Below are 22,257 nucleotides of genomic sequence, written 5' to 3'. Positions count from 1 at the left end.
TTCTCAGGGCAAACTTCAGAAATCCTGATTTCTAAACTTCTCAATTCACACAGGGGAAAATGTTACGATCAGGAGAGCACAGCCATTGTCTTGTTGTGGTGCGTATAATGGACTATTTTCTTGTATTAGTAATATTTTGTGTTCTCAGCTTCTAGCTGATGACCCAGACTCTTAAATTTGCATCCACTTATGTAGGAGAAAAGATGCAAAGAGGAGGCCTGATTTAAACATGGCATTGCAGAAGAGAGGAACTTCTCCATCTGACATCACATACTCATACAGATACTGCCACTATAGATTTCTGTCACATAGCACATCAGTCTAGTCAAATATGGCGTCTTAACGTGGGATGCATCTGGCCCATTTTAATCATGACATTGTGTGAATCGTGTTGCACAGATAAGTTCAGTGTCATCTATTTTCTGCCACTCCAACACAGTATGGATATCATTTCAGAGAAGGAGCCATGTTAATCTATTGTAGCAAAATAAAACATAAGGAGCACCTTAGATACAAAATCTACTCCAGAGTAAGTTTTCATAAGTCATACCTCTCTCTGAGTAATTTCTGTCTTGCTGTAGTTTTCCAGTTTTCCCTGTGACTAAATATGCTGCAGAGCAAGTGTGCGCATGAAAAAAAAAGTCATTTCCTTGCTCATTTCTGAACTAGCTCCCAAATACCATTTGGTGTTTATACTGAATTTATAGAAATTCATTCAAATGTAATTTGTCCAGTCACATCTCAACTGCAGCCCCTGAATCTCACAGTGAACCTCCTGCCACCTATGTAATTTACAGAAATATTTTTCCTCTGCCTTCCCTTTTGGTGGCCAGATAACTCTCTCAATCCCATGTAGTTCCTAATAACAGTTTGGTTATCCTTTTTCTCCTACAACTCCAAAGCATTCACATAAGCTTATCTCTACACTGATACTAGTTTAGAAAATTGCTTTAAAGCACGAATGAAAAACCTTTTTGGTCCTGATAATTTCCCCTATCAGCTCTTTGCAGAGGATGAATTCCTGCATACCTGGTTCTGCTGAGAAGCACATGATTGGTTTCACTGAGGCTGGTATTATAGTTAGGAGCTATTGCACGAGGATAAGGATAATGAAGACTTGTCCTCTGAATTCCATTTTATATGTCAACAACACATAGTGGACTGCAGGTAGAAAGAAAAACCAGGAAGAAATTAGAATGGTTTCTGCAACAGCCAATTTCCCCATTTGGCTATTATTGTACATCGCCAGCTATACATTGGGACTTGTATTTAACATTACAGTTTCATACACAGGACTCCTCTAATCCACCATCCTTTTTGCCTATAAGATGTGAGGGTAGTTTTCTATGTTTTTTTCTATGAAAACGTTCCAGCTTGTGAGCTCACACCTGCAATCTGAAGCTGTAAAAACCAGACATAGGATTACTAGCACAGGACAAATTATACCAATGATCTCTTTGAGTCTGAGCAAGTTCCTTAAGGGACTTCTCCAGATTATTTCCATGGATAAATTTCAAGGTGTATAACAAGAACACAAAGTGATCTCTCAAATGACTTAATTATAGTGTTTCAGGCTGTCATTAGGGATCTAACCACAACCTTTGAACTGTGAAATAACGCATAAGTTCAAGGACATGGGTGGCAGATGCACATATATTAACAGTGTGTATGAATGTGTTTTTCTGTGTCTCTTCAATCAGAGGGTAAATTGATGCATAGGTTTTTACCTTACACAACAGTCTTTTCAAGCATTTAGTGTATGTACATTCAATTTGCTTCAGTATACATATACTGAAGCCTGCACGTACACATACAAAACTGTTGAAGGTGTGTGTGTTTTTATTTGATGCACGTAGAATATGGACATGTAACATGTACCATAGGCACAATCAATATGGACTTTTCAGTACATCTGTGTAATATTGAGGCTATTATGCCATGATAGTTCTTGAAGCCTCAGATTCAAAATATACTTTCTTTGCTATTGGTTATATGTGTTTAGTGCATTCCTTAGTGCATTTTTTCCTGTTAAATACCTGATGCTTATGTAGTTTTCTATGGATCATATGCATCTCACCTTCAAATACTATTATCGTAACCTAGCACAGAGCTAGATGCACTTTAGTGAATGATTCCAGTTCCATACAGAAATCTCTGTGGCTATAACTTTCTGAAGGGCAACAGCAAGTACATAAGAACAAATACATTGGGGTGGATCCTAACTGACCAGTGCACTGAGCAAAGTTTATTTATTTTTAAAATGTTTATAGCTTTTAGCTCAAGTGTGAAATCTTTCTCCAATCTAAGAAATCTTTGCCTAACTTAAGTAGCACTTTCATTGGAGGAAGACCCGCTGAAGTTGAAGGGTGGCTACTTAGAGGATGGTTAGATCCTATGAGAAACTATGAGTTTGACACAGAAAAATGTTCATTTTGGACACAATTCACTATTTCATATGGATGCCAGATTCACCAGCCACTGGTAACCATTGGGAGGAAAAAAGACTGTCATTTTTAAACTAGCTTTTGGTTGTGCATTTTTTAATTTAAATTCAGTGTTATATCAAAAGACAAAAAGTATTTACATATATTCACATGAATAAACTGAATTAGAATGACAGAAATTGGATCCTTTGTTTTAATTGCCAAGCTAGTGTGCCATGTCAAGGTAAACGTGAAAAAGAATGGCTCATACTACTCAGAACATTTACAACATTTTGCAGATGTTTTAAAGAACTGTTTTGGCTTTTTTCCTCCCACACAGCACAGCAGTGGCATAGTGCCAATGGGGCGACAACCCAGGTGGTGCTGTGGCAGGGTGGGGCCGGGCTGTGGAGGGGGCGTTCCAGGGTGGGGCAGGAGCGAACGGCGCTGCGGCAGGGGCGCAGGGCACGCGTGTACCCCAGGTGCAGTTCCCCCTCACTCCGCCCCTTCAGCACAGGAAAATAAAGCATTTCAGGTCAAAACAGTTCTTTTTTCCCACTTGCAACCTGACTGAAGCTTTCATAGACCCAGAGTCAGTGGACCAGGATTCTTCTGCCTCTGGGAAGTTTGCCTCTGGGAAGAGACAGCTCTGGGAAGTGGAAGTTGCAAAGACCAACAGCTTTTTGTCACACCTGTTCACAGACAGATCACTCGGAACTCAGCCTCAGACCACATTGCCTGAGTTGACCCACCTGCACCCTTGACTGCCTCTTCTCAGACCTGCTTTGAATTTGTTCCTCTGGACTCAGAGTAAGACTGCTCTCTTTCTCTCTGGTGTCTATGCCTGCCTGGCAGCTGTAATCGGACTCCCTGTGAGCTTGGCATGCCAGGACACTTGTCAGTTTCATTTTGTTGTGCCTGCCATTTTGTACTACTTCAGAGATTCTCCATATGCCCATATTGAATTATTGTAGCTTTGAAGATGTCTCATTGAAAACAAAACAAAAAAATGAAATGTGCACAAGATTGCCAGTCCATACTAACTGTATTCATGCACTTTATACAGTGAAATCATGAGCGGATGAACTGCAAATAGTCAAAACCACCAATGGAAACCTTCAGCAAATGGCCAGCAGCACAGAGAATCTCTGTAGCAGCACAAAATGGCAAGTGCAAGCTGCAGAGAAAATGAACGTGGAAACTGTTAATTTGGGCAGGAAAAATAAAACTGTTTTCTGCACAGCATGCAGGCAACATTTTGAAAACATCTTAGGGAAAAAGAAACACTAGTTTGCATTTTTTTTGAATAAAATATTTTAAAAGAAAATAAAACATCTTCCAATGATTTTAGGAAAATGCTATGTAAAATTCCAGCAGGAAATGCTTTATATTTCAGCTTCAAAATATTTTACTTGTGTTGTGTGGAATGGACCAGTGAGGGACAACATATGAAAAGACATTTTATTTGCAAACATTAATCATTAGATATATCTGAGGGAATGACACATCTCTACATGCTTTGTGAAAGTTCTAATAGTCCAATCCAGATCCCTCAAGCGGCTGGGGATGGTGCCACTGCTGTGCCACTGGACCACTTCCACAAGCCTTTCAGATGGTGCGAGAAGGCAGTTAAGGGGGGGGGGGATCCACCACCTGGAAGCCTTCTATAAAGTTTAATGGAATTATGCCACCCTTTTCAGTGGCGCAACTCTGTGCCATGGTGTTTCTGGCCCTAAAGCCTGGTTAGAAATGGACTAAAGTTGACTCCACCCCAAGGAATGCCCCAACCCCCCACTGAACCAGCTTCCAGTCAGACACCAGTGGCCCTGACTTTTGGGTTTCATTGCCACAGTGCTGTGGGGTGGCTGGCCATTGGTGCCCCTGCCCTCTCCACCAGTCCCCCTTGCACTGGTGGAAGGGGCAAACACTTCAATGCTGCCCTCCACCAATCCCAAGGTCCATTAATTCAGAGGTCCCAATCTGAATTGGGCTGCCCATTAGCATTGAAAAGCTACTCTGGCACTTAATGTTTTCAGTATCATTTCATTTGTTTGGGAACGAGGCTCCTGATTTGCAATGTAGACAAAGATGCTCATCCCTCCCCCTTCAGTTACATGAGAGAACAAATTAATCCCAGCCTGAAAATAAAAAGAACTTCTAGGCTGTTAGAGAGTGAGAACTCTTTATTATAAAATTAAACATTGCAACAAGATGTTCAGTTAGTTACTTGAAACTATAATTTGGATTAAGTCTCACCTGTTTTGAGTTTGAATCATAACAATTCATTCCGTGAGTGGGGAGAAATCCATGGAATATGGAAAGTATTTTGTCTTTATACACTCTTGTGCTAAGAATAGTGAATGCCAGACACAAATGGTGTCAGGTGCTTATATGTAGGAAAACATGCTTGCCATGAAAGTACAAAAATAAAATTTATTTGTTAAATTACACATAAATATAAGGTACAAATGTATTTTTAAAATACAGTTAAAGATAATCACACTTGCATTGTGTACATATGAAAATACAGTATTTTAATATTCAACATACACAGACACATTTATGATAAATGCAACTAATTGGCAATGCCAGTTCTTGTCATTCTGGGTTTCCTTCCCTCAGTTTCCCATAAATATGGAAAATTAATATGCTATGAAACAAAACCCTCTAGTTCTGCCGGACATCTTGTAGGAGCTTGTTAATTTCTGCCACCAGCTCACTGGCATCCATGAGTTCATGTTTCCCATCGCTGAGGTGATTAAGCACATTGTCAAAGTCATCTTCTTCGTAATTCTCTGGAATTTCCTCCATGGCAGGCAACCATTTAGAAGATGGCTGAGCCCCTGCATGAGTCCCCAAAGTCAGCCCAGTGTTGTTTGCAGGATTTTGGAAATGGGTACTAGCTGCCCATGCTGCTACCCCTTGTGGATAACTTACAGTCTTGGCAGACAAGTGTCCTTTTCTGCGCTCTAAGGAGCTGGGAGGATCCATTTCATTGCATTCTGTGTAAGCATCTAAGGAGGGAGGCAATAAACGCTGGAAAACACTGTTCATTTCAGAAAGCAGGGAGGAGGTGCACAGGTCACCTGCGTCTTCCTCATTTTGACTATCTTTGCCAAAGGTTGAGAAGCTCTTTTTCTTTTCAGATGATTCAACAGGCTGAGAATCATCTTCCAGTACCTGCTGCTGCTGTGACTGGCTTTGCTGGGGCTGAAATTCTTCTCCAGGGATGAACATATTACTTCTATAATCAGAAGATGGAGAGGGCAGTGGAGGCATCCAGCACTGGTCAGAGTGTCCTAAGACTCTGCATTCCTCTGTGCATAGCCTCATTGCTGGAATCAAAACAAAAGTGAGAGGTTAATTTTTATTTATTTATTTGTGTCTCTATTTTTAACCCACCCTTTCACAACAAGGCCAGGCTCGGGGTGTCTTCCAACATAAAGTTACAATTGGAATCACACATTACACATGATAAAACTTTTAAGAATAATATTCTAATGGCACCAAAGAACATACCAGCAAGGGCAAAAGGGACTATGAAACACTGGCAAAAAAAGGGAAAGAAACAGGTAACTTCAGAGGTGGACCAAAGATATGAAGAGTCGAGATAAAGGGTTTTGTTGGGGATTTTTTGACAGCTGCATTAACTTGCTTTTCCAGTAATGACATTGGGTCCAGTATAACCCCAAGGCTCTTAACTAAATCATCAATGGTCATTTGAACTTACAATAAGGTTTTCAAAAAAAAAATTAGGTTTGCAATTTTCTTGGTTTTTTTTTTAATAGTTAATGTGTGATTTGTTTTAATTTGATATTTTTTCAGAGCCTCTTCTTGCCTCAGTTTTTGTTCTAAAGTTCTTCGGAAACTTTTTCCAATTAAGTTGTATGTAAATTCTGAGTCATGAATACACAAATAGTGGAGATTGATTGCTCTAAAAATTAAAATGTTAAATTTAGTTATCTTAGCAGATTGTTTAAGTGATATAATAAAAATTTCTGGCAAATCTACTTGTCTATGAGAGGTGGTGGAACTTGTGACATCAGCTTGAAGCCATCCCTTCTGTTCCTATGAAGGAAGAACACTTCCATCTTTGTAAGAGGGGAATAGGAAATTCTGTTGAGATGCGCTTTCCAACTTTGACCCATACCATCATTCCAGGAATAGCATTTCAAGGAGTCAGTGGACTACAATTAGAGAGAAACTGGAAATTCCTGCTTTGCAAGATCCTCTCCACAAGAAGTTTTCGCTGGATATGATACACCAATTACCTCCTACAGGAGTCAAAGTGTTTTACTGTTTCCAATTGGCAGTGAGGTTCACAATCTGACCACCTTTCCTTGCTATTTTAAATGACTTTGTAAAGATGACTGGATAAGTGCAACCTTTCCAAGCCACTCTAGGGCTTTATGACTGTAATAATGCATTCAGGTTGCTCATATACATGCAAGGTTCCCCATTCATCTGACTAAAGCTGAATGACAGAGAACAAGCCCTAATAAAAGGAAGTTATTATTTTTGCAAGAAGCTTATGAAATGCATTTCCCTATGATGCTACAGTGGTAACTAGCATAGATAATGCTGAAGAAATTAAACATATTTATGAAGAATGGATCTGTCATTGGCTATAGCTAAGAGCATAGTTCAGAGACTCAGATGTACCAAGTCAGATTTACTAGATGAGATATATACAGTAAGAGAAAATGAATTGCATCATGCTTTCTTTGTGAGATTCCCAGCAACATTTTATTAGCCACATCTGGAGACAAAATGGTGAGGTTAGGTGGACCTGCATCTGATCCAGGAAGGCAATTCTACTGTTTTTATTCTTGCTGTCTGGATATTTACATGGATCATATTGTATCTGAAAAGCAGTCTTGGGTTGGAGATCTCACTGTAACTGCATTGTGTATTGATTTTATAATATTTTATATATCTCCTCACTAAAACAGAAAGTAAATGAACTTGTTGGTTGCCAGTTCAATGTAAGATATACCATATTATTCTGGCGGTATTTGCTATTCATTTTTCAGAAAGACTCCAAATAAAAATTAACATTGATTTTTGTATTGGGACTGCAGTACCACACATTTTCATTGACTATCCAAATCAAATGCAACATATTGTATTCTTTGCATTTAATACTCCTCCAAGTTTGTACTTGAGTCTGTTCTTTCTTTGCAGACAGTGAGATGGCTGGGATCCAGATACTATTACAATGGATGTGGCAAGAAATAGTGGCTTTATTGATGAGCTACAAAAAGGCTGCTTAGGCAGAGTACTTAAAGTTGCAGACTCAAGGGCCTTATATTCAGGCTGGGTAAATGTACAAAAAAAGTGTGCATCTGAGGGTATAGTTAAAGAGCAAATGCTTATTAAGTATTGGCATAATTAGTGTAGGGTTGCCCACTCTGGGTTGGGAAATTACTGGAGATTTGAGAGTAAAGAAGACAGAGTTTGGGAAGGGGAAGGGGCTCAGCACGGTATAATGTCAAACAGTCCACCTTCTAAAGTTGCCAGTTTGTCCAGGACAGGGGTAGGGAACCTGCGGCTCTCCAGATGTTCAGGAACTACAATTCCCATCAGCCCCTACCAGCATGGCCAATTGGCCATGCTGACAGAGGCTGATGGGAATTGTAGTTCCTGAACATCTGGAGAGCCACAGGTTCCCTACCCCTGGTCCAGGAGAACTGATCTATGTGGTCTGGAGATCAGTTGTAGTTCTGGGAGTTCTTCAGGCTCCATCTGGAGATATATGGTCTTTGATCAGTGCTAAAGTGAGAGACTTGCTTGCAAGTCTTCTGGGGTCACCTGCTTATTCAATGTGGTTGCTGGACGAAATCAGCTATTGGCTGGATCTAACACAACTAATCTGTTAACTGCCTGGGAGTCCCAAGTAAGCTACCTCAAATTCAGTAATAGCAGAAGGCAGAATATGAATGCAATAAATGAAATCTCATATAATTGTCAGGATGTTAGATTAGAACAGTGGTGGTGAACCTTTGGCACTCCAGATGTTATGGACTACAATTCCCAACTGGCCATGCTGGCAGGGGCTGATGGGAATTGTAGTCCATAACATCCGGAGTGCCAAAGGTTCACCAATACGGGATTAGGACTTGGAAGACCCAGATTCAAATCCCCACTCTTCCATGATGGTCATTAATCATGGACCAATAATTCTCCAGCAGCCTGATATATCTCTCAGGGTTCAATTTGGGATAGAATGGCAAGTAAAAACAAGCATGCCACCCTGTTCTCATAGGGTTGCCTAGAGATCTCCAAGAATTACAACTTATCTTCAGAGTAGCTGATTTGAGGGATGGACTGTATGGCATTACACTCCACTAAGGTCCCTCCCCTCCCCTCCCCAAACCCCACCCTCCCCAAGTTTCATCCACTAAGCCTCTGGAATTTCCCAATCAAACAAAAATGTCGAAACATGATTTTGTTTTGATAAAGAAGAGTAACAGAGGGATTTTTTTTTGCAGAAAGAACCCTAAAACAATATCTAGAGCTATTTGTAGATACTGTATCTACAATCTAAATTCTTAAATTTAATAATTAAATAGATACCCTGATCCTATGGTGTGGCTAATGATTACTGTACTACTAGGGTATCGTAGACCACGGCCATAGCAATCATCTCTACATGTTACAGTGGAACATTGTGCAAATCAGCAAAATGGCACGGGTTTGTGATATGAGTGGGAACGTTGTTTCGAGTATTTCAAAGATATTCCATAAATCTGAAAGCTAGCTGCTCTGGCATATTTCTAAGTGCTTAATTGGTAGCAAACTTTTAAAATGCATGCACTTGCCAAAAAAGTACCTGGCGTAAGATGCCTCTATTTCTGAGTTAGCATTGTGCATATCTATAGGATCTATCCATTCTTAAGAAATGATGATAACCATTATCACTGAAACATCAAATGATGAATCCCAATAACTATTTTAAATAGGTAAGATGATCAGCAATAGGTAAGATGATCAGTATTCTCATCCTCTGGTTCTGCTTCACCTGCTACTGTCAGTGCATTGAGTCAGAGCCAAGAAACCCTGTCCCTTTCGACACAGCAGGCCTTTACAACTCCATGATGCAGGAAATTATAGATGCAGTAAGGCTGACAAAAGGAGATCCAAGATTACCATGACAGCTGTCTGTATCCCAAGCAAAGAGCTTACCTCCATACCTGTTCTGCCTGATTTACATTCCAAAGTCGTACAACGCACAGTGCCTGGAATGTGGTAGTTGTACAATATTACTGTTGCATCACTGATGCAGCCCCACTGTTACCAAGGGGCAGTATGCTCCTTTGCTCTGGGCCCTGATACTATGAGCTCCTGCTTCAGTGCTGTAGGTCATGGGATTACATTGCTGGACATTTCTTCTATGGATACTCGCATTCATTACTATAAGGGTTCTTTATTAGAGAACTTTATTAGAGCATAGCATTTTAGTACTCTTACTTGATTCAGGGTATAGGAAGATTCCAAAAAGCTTGAACTAATTTTTCTATTTTATTAGTTTTTACTTATATTTTATTTATTTATTTATATTTTAAAATTTTAGACTGCCCTCCCCCGAAGGGCTCAGGGCGGTGAACAATGGTCATAAAAACAATAAAATCACAGGTAAATATACAATATAAAACAAATATACCTGATAAAACAGACTGGCTCAGATGGCGACATTTATTCACCCCCTTACCGTACCCATGGGAGGCTTAGATGTTATAGGGATCTACCAAACAACCTGGCTGGCCAAATGCCTGACGAAACAGGCCCTGCAGAAACTTTGTAAGTCCAGCAAGGCTCTGGTCTCTTTAGGGAGCCTATTCCACCATGTAGGGCCAGGGCTGTAAAAGTCCTGGCCCTCATAGAGGCCAGCCAGATATCTTTTAAGCCAGGAACCTCCAGTAGGTTCTCCTCTGAGGAGCAGAGGGACCTGATGGGGCAGTACAGGGAGATGCGGTCCCTCAGGTATGCAGGTACAAGGCTGCTAATGGCCTTGAAGGTTAGAACCAACACTTTGAACATGACCTGTAATTCAATGGGCAGCCAGGGAAGTTGGTATAGGACCAGTGAGATCTGGTCCCAACTAGATGCACTTGAAAGGAGCCGGGCTGCAGCATGTTGTACAAGTTTAAGTTTCCGGATCACAGCCAAAGGCTGAGGGTCAACTTGAGCTGAAGGTCAACTTTTACACAGCACTGCTTCATAATTGGTTGGATTTAGATGACCTACTGCACAGACTTACAACAGAATTACATGTTTCTCAACTGATGTTTCATTGGACTCAGAAGGGAGCAACTCTGTTTAAGACTGCCCTATTAAAATTGCTTGGTTCTTTTGCAAATACAAGTTTTTAAAAAATGTATTCCAGTATTTTATACCTGAAACTGTTATGAAATTGTATAAGAATAAGGAACCTTGTCAGTTTTTACACACACTTGCTACCACAAAGACAAACCGAAGAAAAGTATACCTGACAGTATCAGTCCTTCTTCAGATTTGTCCTTTATATCAAGGATAAGTATGCTAAGACAAACATGTTGAAATAACCTATTTGTCATATGGAGTCCCAACCACTAGTGATAATGATAGACATTTACCTCAACAGAAGTCACAGATATTAAATAGAATACTGTTTGAATGTAGTAAGCACCCAAAACTGTCTCAGAAATGGTGGACAAGAATTCTAATGACCACTCTTAACAGTTGTGATATCCAGTGTTTGAAATGTCAGGAAAAATAAAGTGGAACCATTTTGCTTCAAATTAGGTCAGATTCAATTTATCTATGGTTCATTCACTATCTTTAGGTATATAACTGCTTTGTACACTATCAAATAGGGTATTCACATTTTGAAATCATTGCAGTGAGATATCAGACATTGCCAAGAGTAGAGTTACTATAAGAGACAACACTGATGAATGTGGCCTTTTGTTCAGCAATACCAGTCTAGCCCTGTTTTACATTTTGATTGTTTTTATTGATAAAAAAGCAGTGGGATGGTTTTAGGTCCACCTGGAAAGAAATGGCCTGACATCATAACCTGCCTTATTTCAGTGAGCACTGGTGATAACTAATAGATTTGGTCTAAATATTGGCTTTTATCATTCAGTGGATACCAGTTTCAGATGTTCAGTTCTGTGTAGGCTTTACTACTGAATAATTATTCCAGGGTAAGGTACTTAAATCTCATTACAATCATAGAGGCAGATATATACATCAGATTGCCCTTCAAGTATTCTTTACTGTGTTACACTAAATTGTCTGGTCCCATTATGAAGTATAAGATACAAGAATGACTGGGGACTGTTCACTTGTTTGAGACAGGATTTCAAAAGCTAGCTTATAGGGATGAAAGTGATACCAAGAGCTGTCATTCAGCCTTTACTGCACCAGAAGTATACCACTTGGGGGGAGGCACAAACTATAGGGACTGTTATAAAAGGAAAGAACAAAGCAAAAAAGCATGAAAGGTAAAGAGTTCAATTTTTTCATATTGTGAATTTGCCGCATTGTGACAGTCAGAGAGTAATGTAAATCAACTATTCAACTTGCATTGCATTCTTACCTGCAGGAATTCTCCCATCTGTAAGGAAAAGGTCACTGAATCCTTCTCCAAGAAGTCTGTCAATTGGAGAATCTCTCCCCAAATCATAATCGCTGTCTCCTGCTTCACTATCACCACGACCACTGTCTTTCAAGCTGAACTTATCCATATCTTGAAGGGCATACCTGTGATGAAACAGAAGTGACATATTGGTTGCATTATTCTTTATTGGCTCATAGTCCTGTATGTTCACAAGTGAAGCCATTTCAAAACTGATCTAACTAAAACTCTTACCTGTAGCTTCTGGAGTATTTGTTTCCTCGAAAACTTGGCCTTGGCTGGTACTGGCCTTGATGAAGCATTGAGAGAAGTTGAGAGACCTGCTAAGGAAAACACAAAAGCACTGATTCCTGGAAACAATAACTCCAAAAAAATCCACATGTATTGTATTTTTCTTCTCCCCCACCTCCCACCATTGGTTACTTTATCCAAAAATAGTTGAAACCTATCCATATTAAAATACTATATATAAACAGCAGATCATGGCAATCACCTAACAACACTTCACTGATACCATGCCATCCTTTCTGTTGGTATCAAGATTCAAAATAATTAGTCCTAAAGTCTGATCTCAGTCTCATTAAACTGAAGTATTTGGATGGGAATAGATTGAGTTCCACTGGAATCAACAGGACTAAAAATCAGCATACATTAAATTACTTCAGCTGTGGCTCAGAGCCCTAAAACATATTCATTAACATATTTGCATGTTCAGTAGCACAAGCTGTTATGACATCTGTAGCTACAATTCCACCAAAATATTCCTAATATGCTCCCTTGATGTTGGTTATTTGTATATGGAAAAACATATTAAATGTGTCTAAATAAAGAAAAATGAATATGTGATTTTAGCATCTTGGGAACACTGATGAATAAGGTTCCAAAAGAAACAGAATACAAAGATTTGTGATTAGCAACCAAAAAAAAATCAGTAATAAACATCTCTGTAACATTTAAATGACATTGCACAGACATAGTCTGTGACTATGAAGAAACTGATTTGCTTTCATTATTCATGTATACATACAGAGCACATGTATTCTTCACATATGTTCTTCACAAAGATTACTTTGCATTGTGAACAACGTATAATCCATGGCACACAGGTGTATAACACTGTGCATAGACAAGGCATACAAGCATTGTGGCAGCCAATCACAGCCTTCTGGCACATAGAAGAACACACTGAAAATATAGGTACAGGTAACAGTTGGCACACAGATTTCAACTGCATATAGGCAACACTTTATGTTTAAAAAGGCTATAGGAGGTCCTTCCATGAATGACAGTGTATTTACATGGTACATCATATTATCTTACCTCAACTGCAGGTGTAGCATGTGTGAGCTCAAGAGAGAAATTCTCTGGCACGTGATTTGATGAGATGGTCACCAGACTGTTTAGAGACTGGTGGCTGTGATGGCTTTGACGACTGCTCATTTGACCTCTTTCTAGCGTTGGAGATGATGAGGGTGAAGCTTTGTGGTGGGCTCTGATTGGCAAAGTACCATTAGCAGTTGGCACAAGTGTAATGTCCCCTTTGTGAATTTGCCTTGATGGCCTTTTGGGATGATGCTGGTATGTGGATTCTGCAACACGACAATTATAGGATCTAGTGTCCTTTTTCTCACGATTGCACCTTGTAGCAAAGACAACCATGATGACTAGCAGCACTGCACATATTGCCCCTAAGGAGATAATTGTAATCATGGAAACATCCGGGGAGTGGCTCATATAAGGGGCTTCCGTAGATGAAGGTAGGTAAAGATATTTAAAAACACTGCATTTGAGAAGTGCTTTGGTACTGAGGTGAGGACTTCCTTTGTCCTGAACAACTACCCAAAGTTCCCACTGTGTTGACTTAGCAGATTCAATGCTGGCATTGAGATATATGTCACAGGTTTGTGGGTCCATAATGAAGAGGCTGTCTTCACTACTGCTTGCTAATGAGCAGCTTAGCTCTGAGTTCATACCTGAGTCTCTGTCTATGGCTCTTATCCTTGTGATGTGATAGTTACTTTCAGCTTCTTTGGGAATTGAAATCTCTGCTGTATTGTTGTGCAGCACTGGCCCCACAATCACAGGGGCATTGTCATTTTCATCAATGATGGTTAGCACAACTGTAGTGTTGCTAGCAAGCTGCTGGCTCCCTCCATCTCGAGCTTGAACCACAAAGGCAATCTGGTTTACTTCTTCATGATCAAAGGTTCGAAGTGCATAGATGGCTCCATTGGAGGGATCAATAGTTACATAGGTGGTTATGGAGCTTCCCAAAATAAAGCTCTCCAAGATAGTGTAAGTCACCTGTCCATTATCTCCAAGATCAGGATCAGTTGCTGTGACAGAGGTGATATATGCCCCTGGAGAGTTATTTTCCAAAATAACAATTTCGTACCTATTTGTCTGGAATTGAGGTGGGTTGTCATTTTCATCAACAATCTGGACAGTAAAATGTTTCACTGTAGAGAGACTTGGTGTTCCCCTGTCTTCTGCTATAACTGTCAAGCTGTACTCAGATCGCTTCTCTCTGTCTAAAGTGGTATTCGTCAAGATGAAATAGTTGTTCTCATAGGTCTTTTGAAGTTTGAAGTGGCCGTGGCCGTGGAGCTTGCAAACCACCTCCCCATTCACTCCAGAGTCTTTGTCTTGCACCCTGACAAGAGCAACAAAAGTCTCTATGGAGACCTTTTCAGAAATGTAAGCAATCTCTTCCTTCCCAGGAGACATCAGATTTAAATTGATTTCTGGCTTGTTGTCATTCACATCCACCACTTTAATTATGATTTTGCAGTGAGCTGGGATGGAATTGGGACCCAGGTCCTGTGCCTGAGCATCAATTTCATAGGATTTGGTGGTTTCATAGTCCACTAGTTTCAAAAGGGTCAGCTGTCCCCGCTCAGCATCCATTTTAAAAGTCTCTATAATTTTGGAAGACACGTGACTGCTGAATGAGTACACAACTTTCCCGTTAGCCCCCTCATCTGGATCAGTGGCATTGAGGTCAATGAGTAAAGTCCCAACCCGTGAATTTTCTAGCAGCTGGATAATGTATGTCTGTTGCTCAAAAACGGGGCTATTATCATTAGAATCAGAAATACTGATTTTCAGGATGGAGGACCCACTGCGTTGAGGCACCCCATTGTCAGAAGCAGTGAGTTGGAGCTCATAGCTGGATTTCAATTCCCGGTCCAGTTCACTAACCACAATGAGCTCTGGGTATTTGGCACCATCAGTCCTGGTTCGAACTTCAATAGTAAAGAAATCGTTGGCAGACAGGGAGTAGGTGTACAGAGAATTCTCCCCAACATCTGGATCAAAGGCGCTATCCAAAGGAATGCGGGTCCCCACAGCTGCGCTCTCAGAGATTTCAATCGGGATAAGAGCTCTGGAGAATTGAGGAGAGTTGTCATTGATATCCAGCACTTCCACTTCGATGTGGAACAGCTGCAGATGCTCGGTGGGCAGAGTGATCACGTCGAACTCTATGGAGCAGTTCAAGTTCTTCTGGCAGAGTTGCTCCCGGTCGATTTTGGCTCCGATGCTGATCTCGCCGTTATCCTCGCGGACCATCAGCAAAGGGGAGTTGCCCCTCTGCATGGCTCGGAAACGAACCGAGGAAGGGTTCGGCATCCTATACAAGACGTCCGCCACATCTTCCGAGAGCCTCGCGATGACCGAGCCCACCCGCTGCTCCTCGTAGATCCGGTATTTCAGAGTCTTCCCCAGCGCGCCTTCCAACCAAGCCAGGGTCGCCAGTGCAAAAAGGGCTCGGACGCGCATGTTACCGCTCGGCCGCTGCATCTGGAAAGGCTCGCGATCCCGGCTTCCCACCCGAGCAAGTCACCAAGGTGCGCCGCCGATTGCTTGCCGTCCCTCGAAGCCAGGGCGCATCGGGGTCGTTCAGCTCGTAAGGGACCCTCCCACGGCGGAGCAAAGTTTCCAGTCCCTACCCGCTCAAACAAAGTTGCTTACATGCATGCCGGTCGCGGCAGGACTCCCGCAAGCATCCTTCTCGCCAGCCGGGCTCCCTCGCACGGAGTTGGCGGCTGCTCGGTCTGAATCCGCACAGTTGTAACATCAGGGTTGCCCCTCGCAGCGCTTACCGTCCACCGAGCGCCCAGGGACGGAGCCGAAGCGCCTGGGCGGACTCGCTTGCCTTCTCCCGGCTCCGCCGCCGACTAAGCGGGCTGGACTGCAGACTCCCGTCTAAAAATCTGGGCAACTTCAGTTCAACTCAGACAAAAGCTTTCGCCCGGCTGCATGTGTGGAATCGCTCGCAGCCAATCAGCTGGCTTCCAAATCAAAGGACAGTGAAGTCATACGCGGGAGGGCGGGAGCGAAGGGGACAGCCCCTCCCCCTGACGTTGGCTCGCCTTCTGCGGCCGCGTCCTGACCAAAAGGAGCAGGATTAATGAGGGACAAGTTTAAACCAACTTCTTCTCCTTTTTTTTTTTAAATGACAATTTCAGTTGAGCTGGCAACCGGGCAAGGAGTTAGGGAGAGAGGGTCGCGATTTCAACCAGAGTTTTCACAAACCCGTTCCCCCACTCGTCTTCACTTCCAAGTTAAACGAATTGTTTGAATAAGTTTAGTGAAAGAGTTCATACACACACACCACCCTGGAAAAGGATATGTGGTCTGCCTCTTTCTTTTAAAGACTGTCTACAGTTTTTGGTTTTGTACGATCTCCCCTCTCCCCCACTTCCATAACCCCCACTTTTGAATTATTTTTGCCCTTGAAGTTCAAGTCAGAAAAATGCTTGGTTAGCCTCCTCTTACAGCTGGCTTTTAATGAAAGCATAGATCCCACTTGGCAGGGCTTTAGCTGCATTTGGTTTCTGTGTGCTTTCTTTTGTTTTATTACAGTTCTTCAGAATTGCACTTTCATCTTTGTTTTAAAAGCCAAGTGGGGAAAAATTGAATCTGGATGATTTGAAATGGACCTTTTTGAATTCATATGGTTAAAGCATACACTGAAACACAAAACCAGCATTGCTGCAGCTCATAAAAACATAACAGCCTGTTGGAGCAGACCAGTGGTCCATCTAATCCGGAATCCTGTTTTAATACAGCAGCCAAACAGTTTCCCTGAAGAGTACACAGAGGATCGTGACTGAGGATGTCCCTTGATGACGCCTGTCAAAACTGGTTCTCAGAGGGCTCCTGCATGAAAACATAAGGGAACCCTGTAGTCATCATGGTATGAAGCATATCCACATAGACCACATTATGTAAATCATTGATCAGATCTAACCAGTTTTGCTACAGGTGAAAAAAGAGGAAAGGGTTCCCTTCAACACCCCCCTTACCCCCCTCCCCCGGCTATGTTTGAGATTGTGGGAACTGCACAGTCAAAAATCCACATAGTATAGGAGCTTCAATAAGCAGAGATAAATCTAGGGTGGCAGGTTGGACAGGTGCCCCAGGCAGTGGGAACAGAGGAGGTGATGGCAGAAGGTGGGGATGCTCAATTGCCCTGAAGAGATGGCTTGTGCTGCACTGCACAGCCCTGTTTCCCCAATTAGGCTGCTGCTCGGATGTGGAGTGGGGAGGGAGAGGGAGAGGGAGACCCCAGGTCTTAGCAGAAAGGCAGAAACTGTGGTGTTAGTCAAGTGAGACTATGGCAAACTTGGAGCTGTGCTTCCTTATTGAGTCAATTGTCTCATCTTTTTCTCAGTATTCCTCTTTTTCTCAATATTTCCTGGCATTATTGTCTTTTCCAGTGCAGTACAGTGCAGACATGTTTGCTTCTAGCAGCATATTGACTAAATAAAGCCTTTCTTGGACTGTACTTTCACGATAGTGAGGTGTGTTGGGTGATTCTTGTGCTTCGTAGAGCACCATGAGGCCAAAAATGCATTTACAACCTTGGATGTTCATAGATCTTCATTATTTTAAAATTGAGACCTACAAAGTCAGCATTAGATTACATATCACAGCCATATGTATAGAGTGAACCACATTCACAGAAAGAGAGAGAAATTGATTCCGCATTTTGTTGTGCCACCATGCTACAAAAGCAGAGGTCTGAAGCATGGATCCTTGTGATTTTTACAAGGAATCTCCTCAAATTCACTATCAAATCACACAGCAAGCTGCACCACTGACAGCATGGAGAGCAGAACTACGTGGTACAGCCATTTCATTAAAAATATGGATCCAAAGAAGGTCATGGACTGCATCAAAATCCACTGTAAACACATATCTCATCAATATCCCTAGACTCAACAAGGAATGCTCAAACTCCTGTGACTTTCGGTTGCCTTGCAATCACCATATGTGAATATGCCACCAGTTTATCAAGGATTGGGTTGACTGACTGGTAAATCATTCCCTGGAGTCTGCTGAAGGAAAGGTGGATCCACAACATTATTTGCTCAGTTTTCAGGTATGCATGTTGTCTCTTACATCCCACTGTCACTAATGCACAGACATAATTATTTTCTCTGCAACTGTGCTTACATCTGCCTTCCAAAATGAATTAGTTTTAAAGTAGATTCTACCTTTAATTGTTATCATTAATGAATTTTCAGTATTGCAAGCCAGCATGCTTTTGCTGCTTACAATGTAGCGGCTTTGCATAGGAGCTCAGCATAGCAGCTACAGTTTTTGGAGGCTATAACATCCCTGGAAACACCCTGTCACAACTCCCATCTTCCTTGGTTGGAAGAAGGGAACAGGACACAACCCACTACCAATAATACCACCCATTTAGCCTCCTCTCTCAATTTCATACTTATCTTCTTTACACATAATACTAACACACTTTTCACTAAGAAAAGCTTCACATTTTAGCTGTGTATTTTTTTTCTGTTGTCAAGTCACAGTTGACTTATGGAGACCCCATGGAGCTTTCAAGGCAAAAGGCATAGTTTGCTATGGCCTTTCTGCATCATGATGACCCTGGACTTCCTTGGTCTCCCATCTAAATACCAAGTAGTGCTGATTCTGCTTAGCTTCTAAGATGTGATAGGTTCTATCCAGGTCATGGGATACTTAGGTGAGAATAGTTTTCAAGAAAATAATGACAGGGAATCTGATTTGACCTCTGCAAGTACAATGATATAATACTGCTTCCTGGGATCAAGCTAACTGAATAAAAGGGGACTTGCATCTAAGCAGGCCAGCTAAAAGGTGGTCTGGGAGATCAAAACAGCCCTGGAAAATCACCAATTCCAGCCCCAGGGACAGCCATTCAAGTCTGGTTACTTTCATTCCAGACCTTGGTTTACTTAGAAAAAGTTGCATTTTATTCAATGAGGCTTACTGCTAGGAAATAGGATTGCAGTTCATTCTGTTTTCAGGCATTGCGTTTGACACATTCTCTTGGTTTTTCGTAATCCATTGCTTGTTTTATTTGTATGTTTTCAGTGGAGGGAGAAGGTCACATCTTCAACTGCTTGCCAGTGGCCAGTTCGCAAAAAGATTGGGCCTCTCGCCACGTTAATGAACTAATCCCAAGAGTGCCTCACCAGATTTGTTACATTCAGTTGTGTGATCTTGGCCATTCATACCTAAATTAAACAACAAAACATTGGATCTACTATAGCACCTTGGTGCAAAGACATAGATCCTGGGTTCTGATCCTCAAATCCTCATGATTTCTATGTATCACACCCGTATCCACAAACTAAACCACAGAAAATATAGCATCACTGTTTTTTAGTTCTGCCGTGGTGCAAAATATGGATTCAAAGTGTGGCTCATCCTGTGTTCTCATAATTTTTACACAGCTGAGATTTCTTGGATTCTAACAGAACCTGCTGACCATTCTGGGTACTAATGAACCCTGCCCATTGACTGTGTTTTGGATCACACAGCAGGGCGTAAGGGAGTGGAGAAAATGTGATGGCCTTTGGATCCTAATCAATACAAAATGTGAATGGCCCCAAAATGCTTTCTTTGGTTTAGTCTGTGAACATTGGTGGCATATGTCATTTTATACAGGATTTGTGGCTTCCATATAAAAATCATGAGGCTCCATAAGCATTCATGTCTTCGAACCATTTATTTTAATGTTGTGGTGGTGCCATGAAATGGTGGATATGTGACTTTAAAGTATAATCTATGGATATTGATGTTGTCTTTGAACTGACAGTGTTTTTAGAACAATTAATATAAAAATAATGTTTATATATGGATCTATGTTTTCACACTGCACTATGAAGCACTAGATCTATGATTTTTAGGATGCAATATGATTTGATGGTGGATTTGCAGGAGATGAGTCCAGTATAAAAACTAACGTGTCCATGGGATTCTAATAAGGTTAACAGCATGCTATAGGTCAAATTATTGACATATTATACTAAAGCAGCTTTACAGAGAAACATTCACTGATGAAAAAGTTTTCATAGGTTTTTAATAAAGCAAAATTTATCCTAGCATGGAACTGTATCTCATTGGAGAGATAGGCACTTGGCATAAATTCCCATTGTAATTCATTGTAATTTGTTGGAGAGAAAGGATGTGGCATAAATTCAGCCCCCTCCCTAGATTTCCAATATAAACCTCCAATATAAACCTTAGCATATTTTCAGTCTTAAGATTCTACACACAAACCCACATACACACACACATTGTCAGGCGGGAGCCTGGCACCAGGTAAGGGAGCACCAGGAGGGGTGGCTGGTGGACAGTTACTTTCACTTTGCCTAGGCAACCAAGTAGAGGCGCCTGGGGCCAGTGTTCTGACCTTGAGTTGTTTTGGATTTTTTTTCTCTGTGCTCTCTGTAGAATGGGATAGAGTATGGGCCAAGGGAGTGGGGAGGAGAACAGGAGTGGATATATTGGGGTTTCTTGGTTATATAACCAAAATTGGCTTTTTCCCTCTTGCCAATGGATGTCTTCCATAAAGACTTCTAAACCTTCAAGTTACAAAGTCTGATATGATTTACAGATTGATACACACACAGAGATTGATACATACACACAGGCTTCACACACACACACACACACACACACACACACACACACACACACACACACACACACACACTACTGCTCTACTGCTCTTGTTTTCTTCCACAGAAGCAAAAACACGAGCAGCATATTCTGTCTGTCAAATATGAACAGCAGCAGAAAAAATCCTTGGCGTGAATCTCCCCTGCCCTTGTTTCATACTTCAGCTGCTTTCTCTTGTGAGCCTGCATCTTGTCTTGTGTACAGGAGAGAGCAGCTGAGATTTATGGCAAGAACTCTGGCAGATCCTGCTGTCCACTGTGGGTGCTAATGAACCCTGTCACTGGCCTGTGTCTTGGTTCACATGGCAAGGAGTCAGTGGGTAGAGACAATGTTGCTGGGCTTCAACTTTTGATCAACACAAAATGTGGCTAGCCTGTGTTACAATATCTTTTGCCAACAAGAAGAAGATAAGAGTTTGGATGTATATACCTCCATTGTCTCTTATAAGGAGACTCAAAGGGGCTGACAATTTCCTTTCTCTTCCCCTCCCCACAACAAACACCCTGTGAGGTGGGTGGAGCTGAGAGAGCTTCGAAGAATTGTGACTATCCCAAGGTCACTCAGCTGGCATGTGTTGGAGTGCACAAGCTAATCTGGTTCACCAGATAAGTCTCCTCAGCTCAAGTGGCAGAACGGTGAATCGAACCCTTTTCTCCAGGTTAGAGTGTACCTGCTCTTAACCACTACACCAGGCTGGCTCAGGGATCTATGCAGGGGTTCTCACAACTGTGTATGTCACGTGCTCTAATTAACAATTTCTTATTAAGTCCAGGAATAGGTGCATGTGTAGGAGAAAGCCAACCAGAATCATTCATTTACCTGGAGAAAGTTGAACTGTATTTGTAGTCTTTCAAATGTTACACTGTTGGCACAAATGAAGGTGCCTTAATCTGTGTCAGACCACTTAATCTGTGTCAGGGTATTATCTTCTCTGAGTAGTCGTGCCTCTCTAGCACCTCAAGCAGAGGTATTTCACATCACCAATTACCATTACTTTAGGATGCCGCTGATTGAGCCTGGGATCTTTTGTATATAAGGCAGATGCTCTGCCACTGAGTCATGGCTTCCTCCCCCAATGAGGAAGGCACATGAAAGGGTAATTACTGTATGTCTGCCAATGGCCACTGGATGGGCCCCTGTATTGCCATCATTCCATTTATGAAGACATACAGCAGTTAGGGTATCATCTCAAAAAACAGAAAACTGAATCTTAATACACATTTTAGCATACCTTTGGATTTGGAGAAG

At 41.6% G+C, this 22,257-nt stretch overlaps 1 protein-coding gene across 2 annotated transcripts; it reads right to left on the bottom strand.

Annotated features, from left to right (window-relative positions):
• Nucleotides 1–4,591: 4,591 nt before the first annotated feature.
• Nucleotides 4,592–16,323, bottom strand: PCDH18 (protocadherin 18). 2 transcript variants are annotated; one of them, XM_048509559.1, is made up of 4 exons: nt 13,366–16,323; nt 12,280–12,368; nt 12,007–12,170; nt 4,592–5,758 (listed from the first exon to the last, which is right to left on the bottom strand). In XM_048509559.1, the coding sequence occupies exons 1-4, from the start codon at nt 15,844–15,846 to the stop codon at nt 5,091–5,093; spliced, it is 3,402 nt and encodes a 1,133-aa protein (XP_048365516.1). In that variant the 5' UTR covers nt 15,847–16,323; the 3' UTR covers nt 4,592–5,090. The 2 variants fall into 2 exon arrangements, with proteins under 2 accessions (XP_048365516.1, XP_048365517.1); XM_048509560.1 differs by having other exon boundaries at nt 12,280–12,365.
• Between the last annotated feature and the right edge of the window lie 5,934 nt (nt 16,324–22,257).

Source organism: Sphaerodactylus townsendi, linkage group LG10 (assembly GCF_021028975.2).
Source record: "Sphaerodactylus townsendi isolate TG3544 linkage group LG10, MPM_Stown_v2.3, whole genome shotgun sequence".
Classification (NCBI taxonomy): Eukaryota; Metazoa; Chordata; class Lepidosauria; order Squamata; family Sphaerodactylidae; genus Sphaerodactylus; species Sphaerodactylus townsendi.
Note: the sequence above shows the minus strand (reverse complement) of the source record. Positions and strands in the feature narration are given on the sequence as shown.

Bases quoted from the DNA above. Each gene is read 5' to 3' on its own strand.
- PCDH18 (XM_048509559.1), bottom strand. From the start codon at position 15,846: ATGCAGCGGCCGAGCGGTAACATGCGCGTCCGAGCCCTTTTTGCACTG. The intron at 12,369-13,365 runs GTAAGATAATAT...TGTTTTCCTTAG, and splicing joins ATGCTACACCTGCAGTTGAG to CAGGTCTCTCAACTTCTCTC. The intron at 5,759-12,006 runs GTAAGAATGCAA...TTTTGATTCCAG, and splicing joins AGATGGGAGAATTCCTGCAG to CAATGAGGCTATGCACAGAG.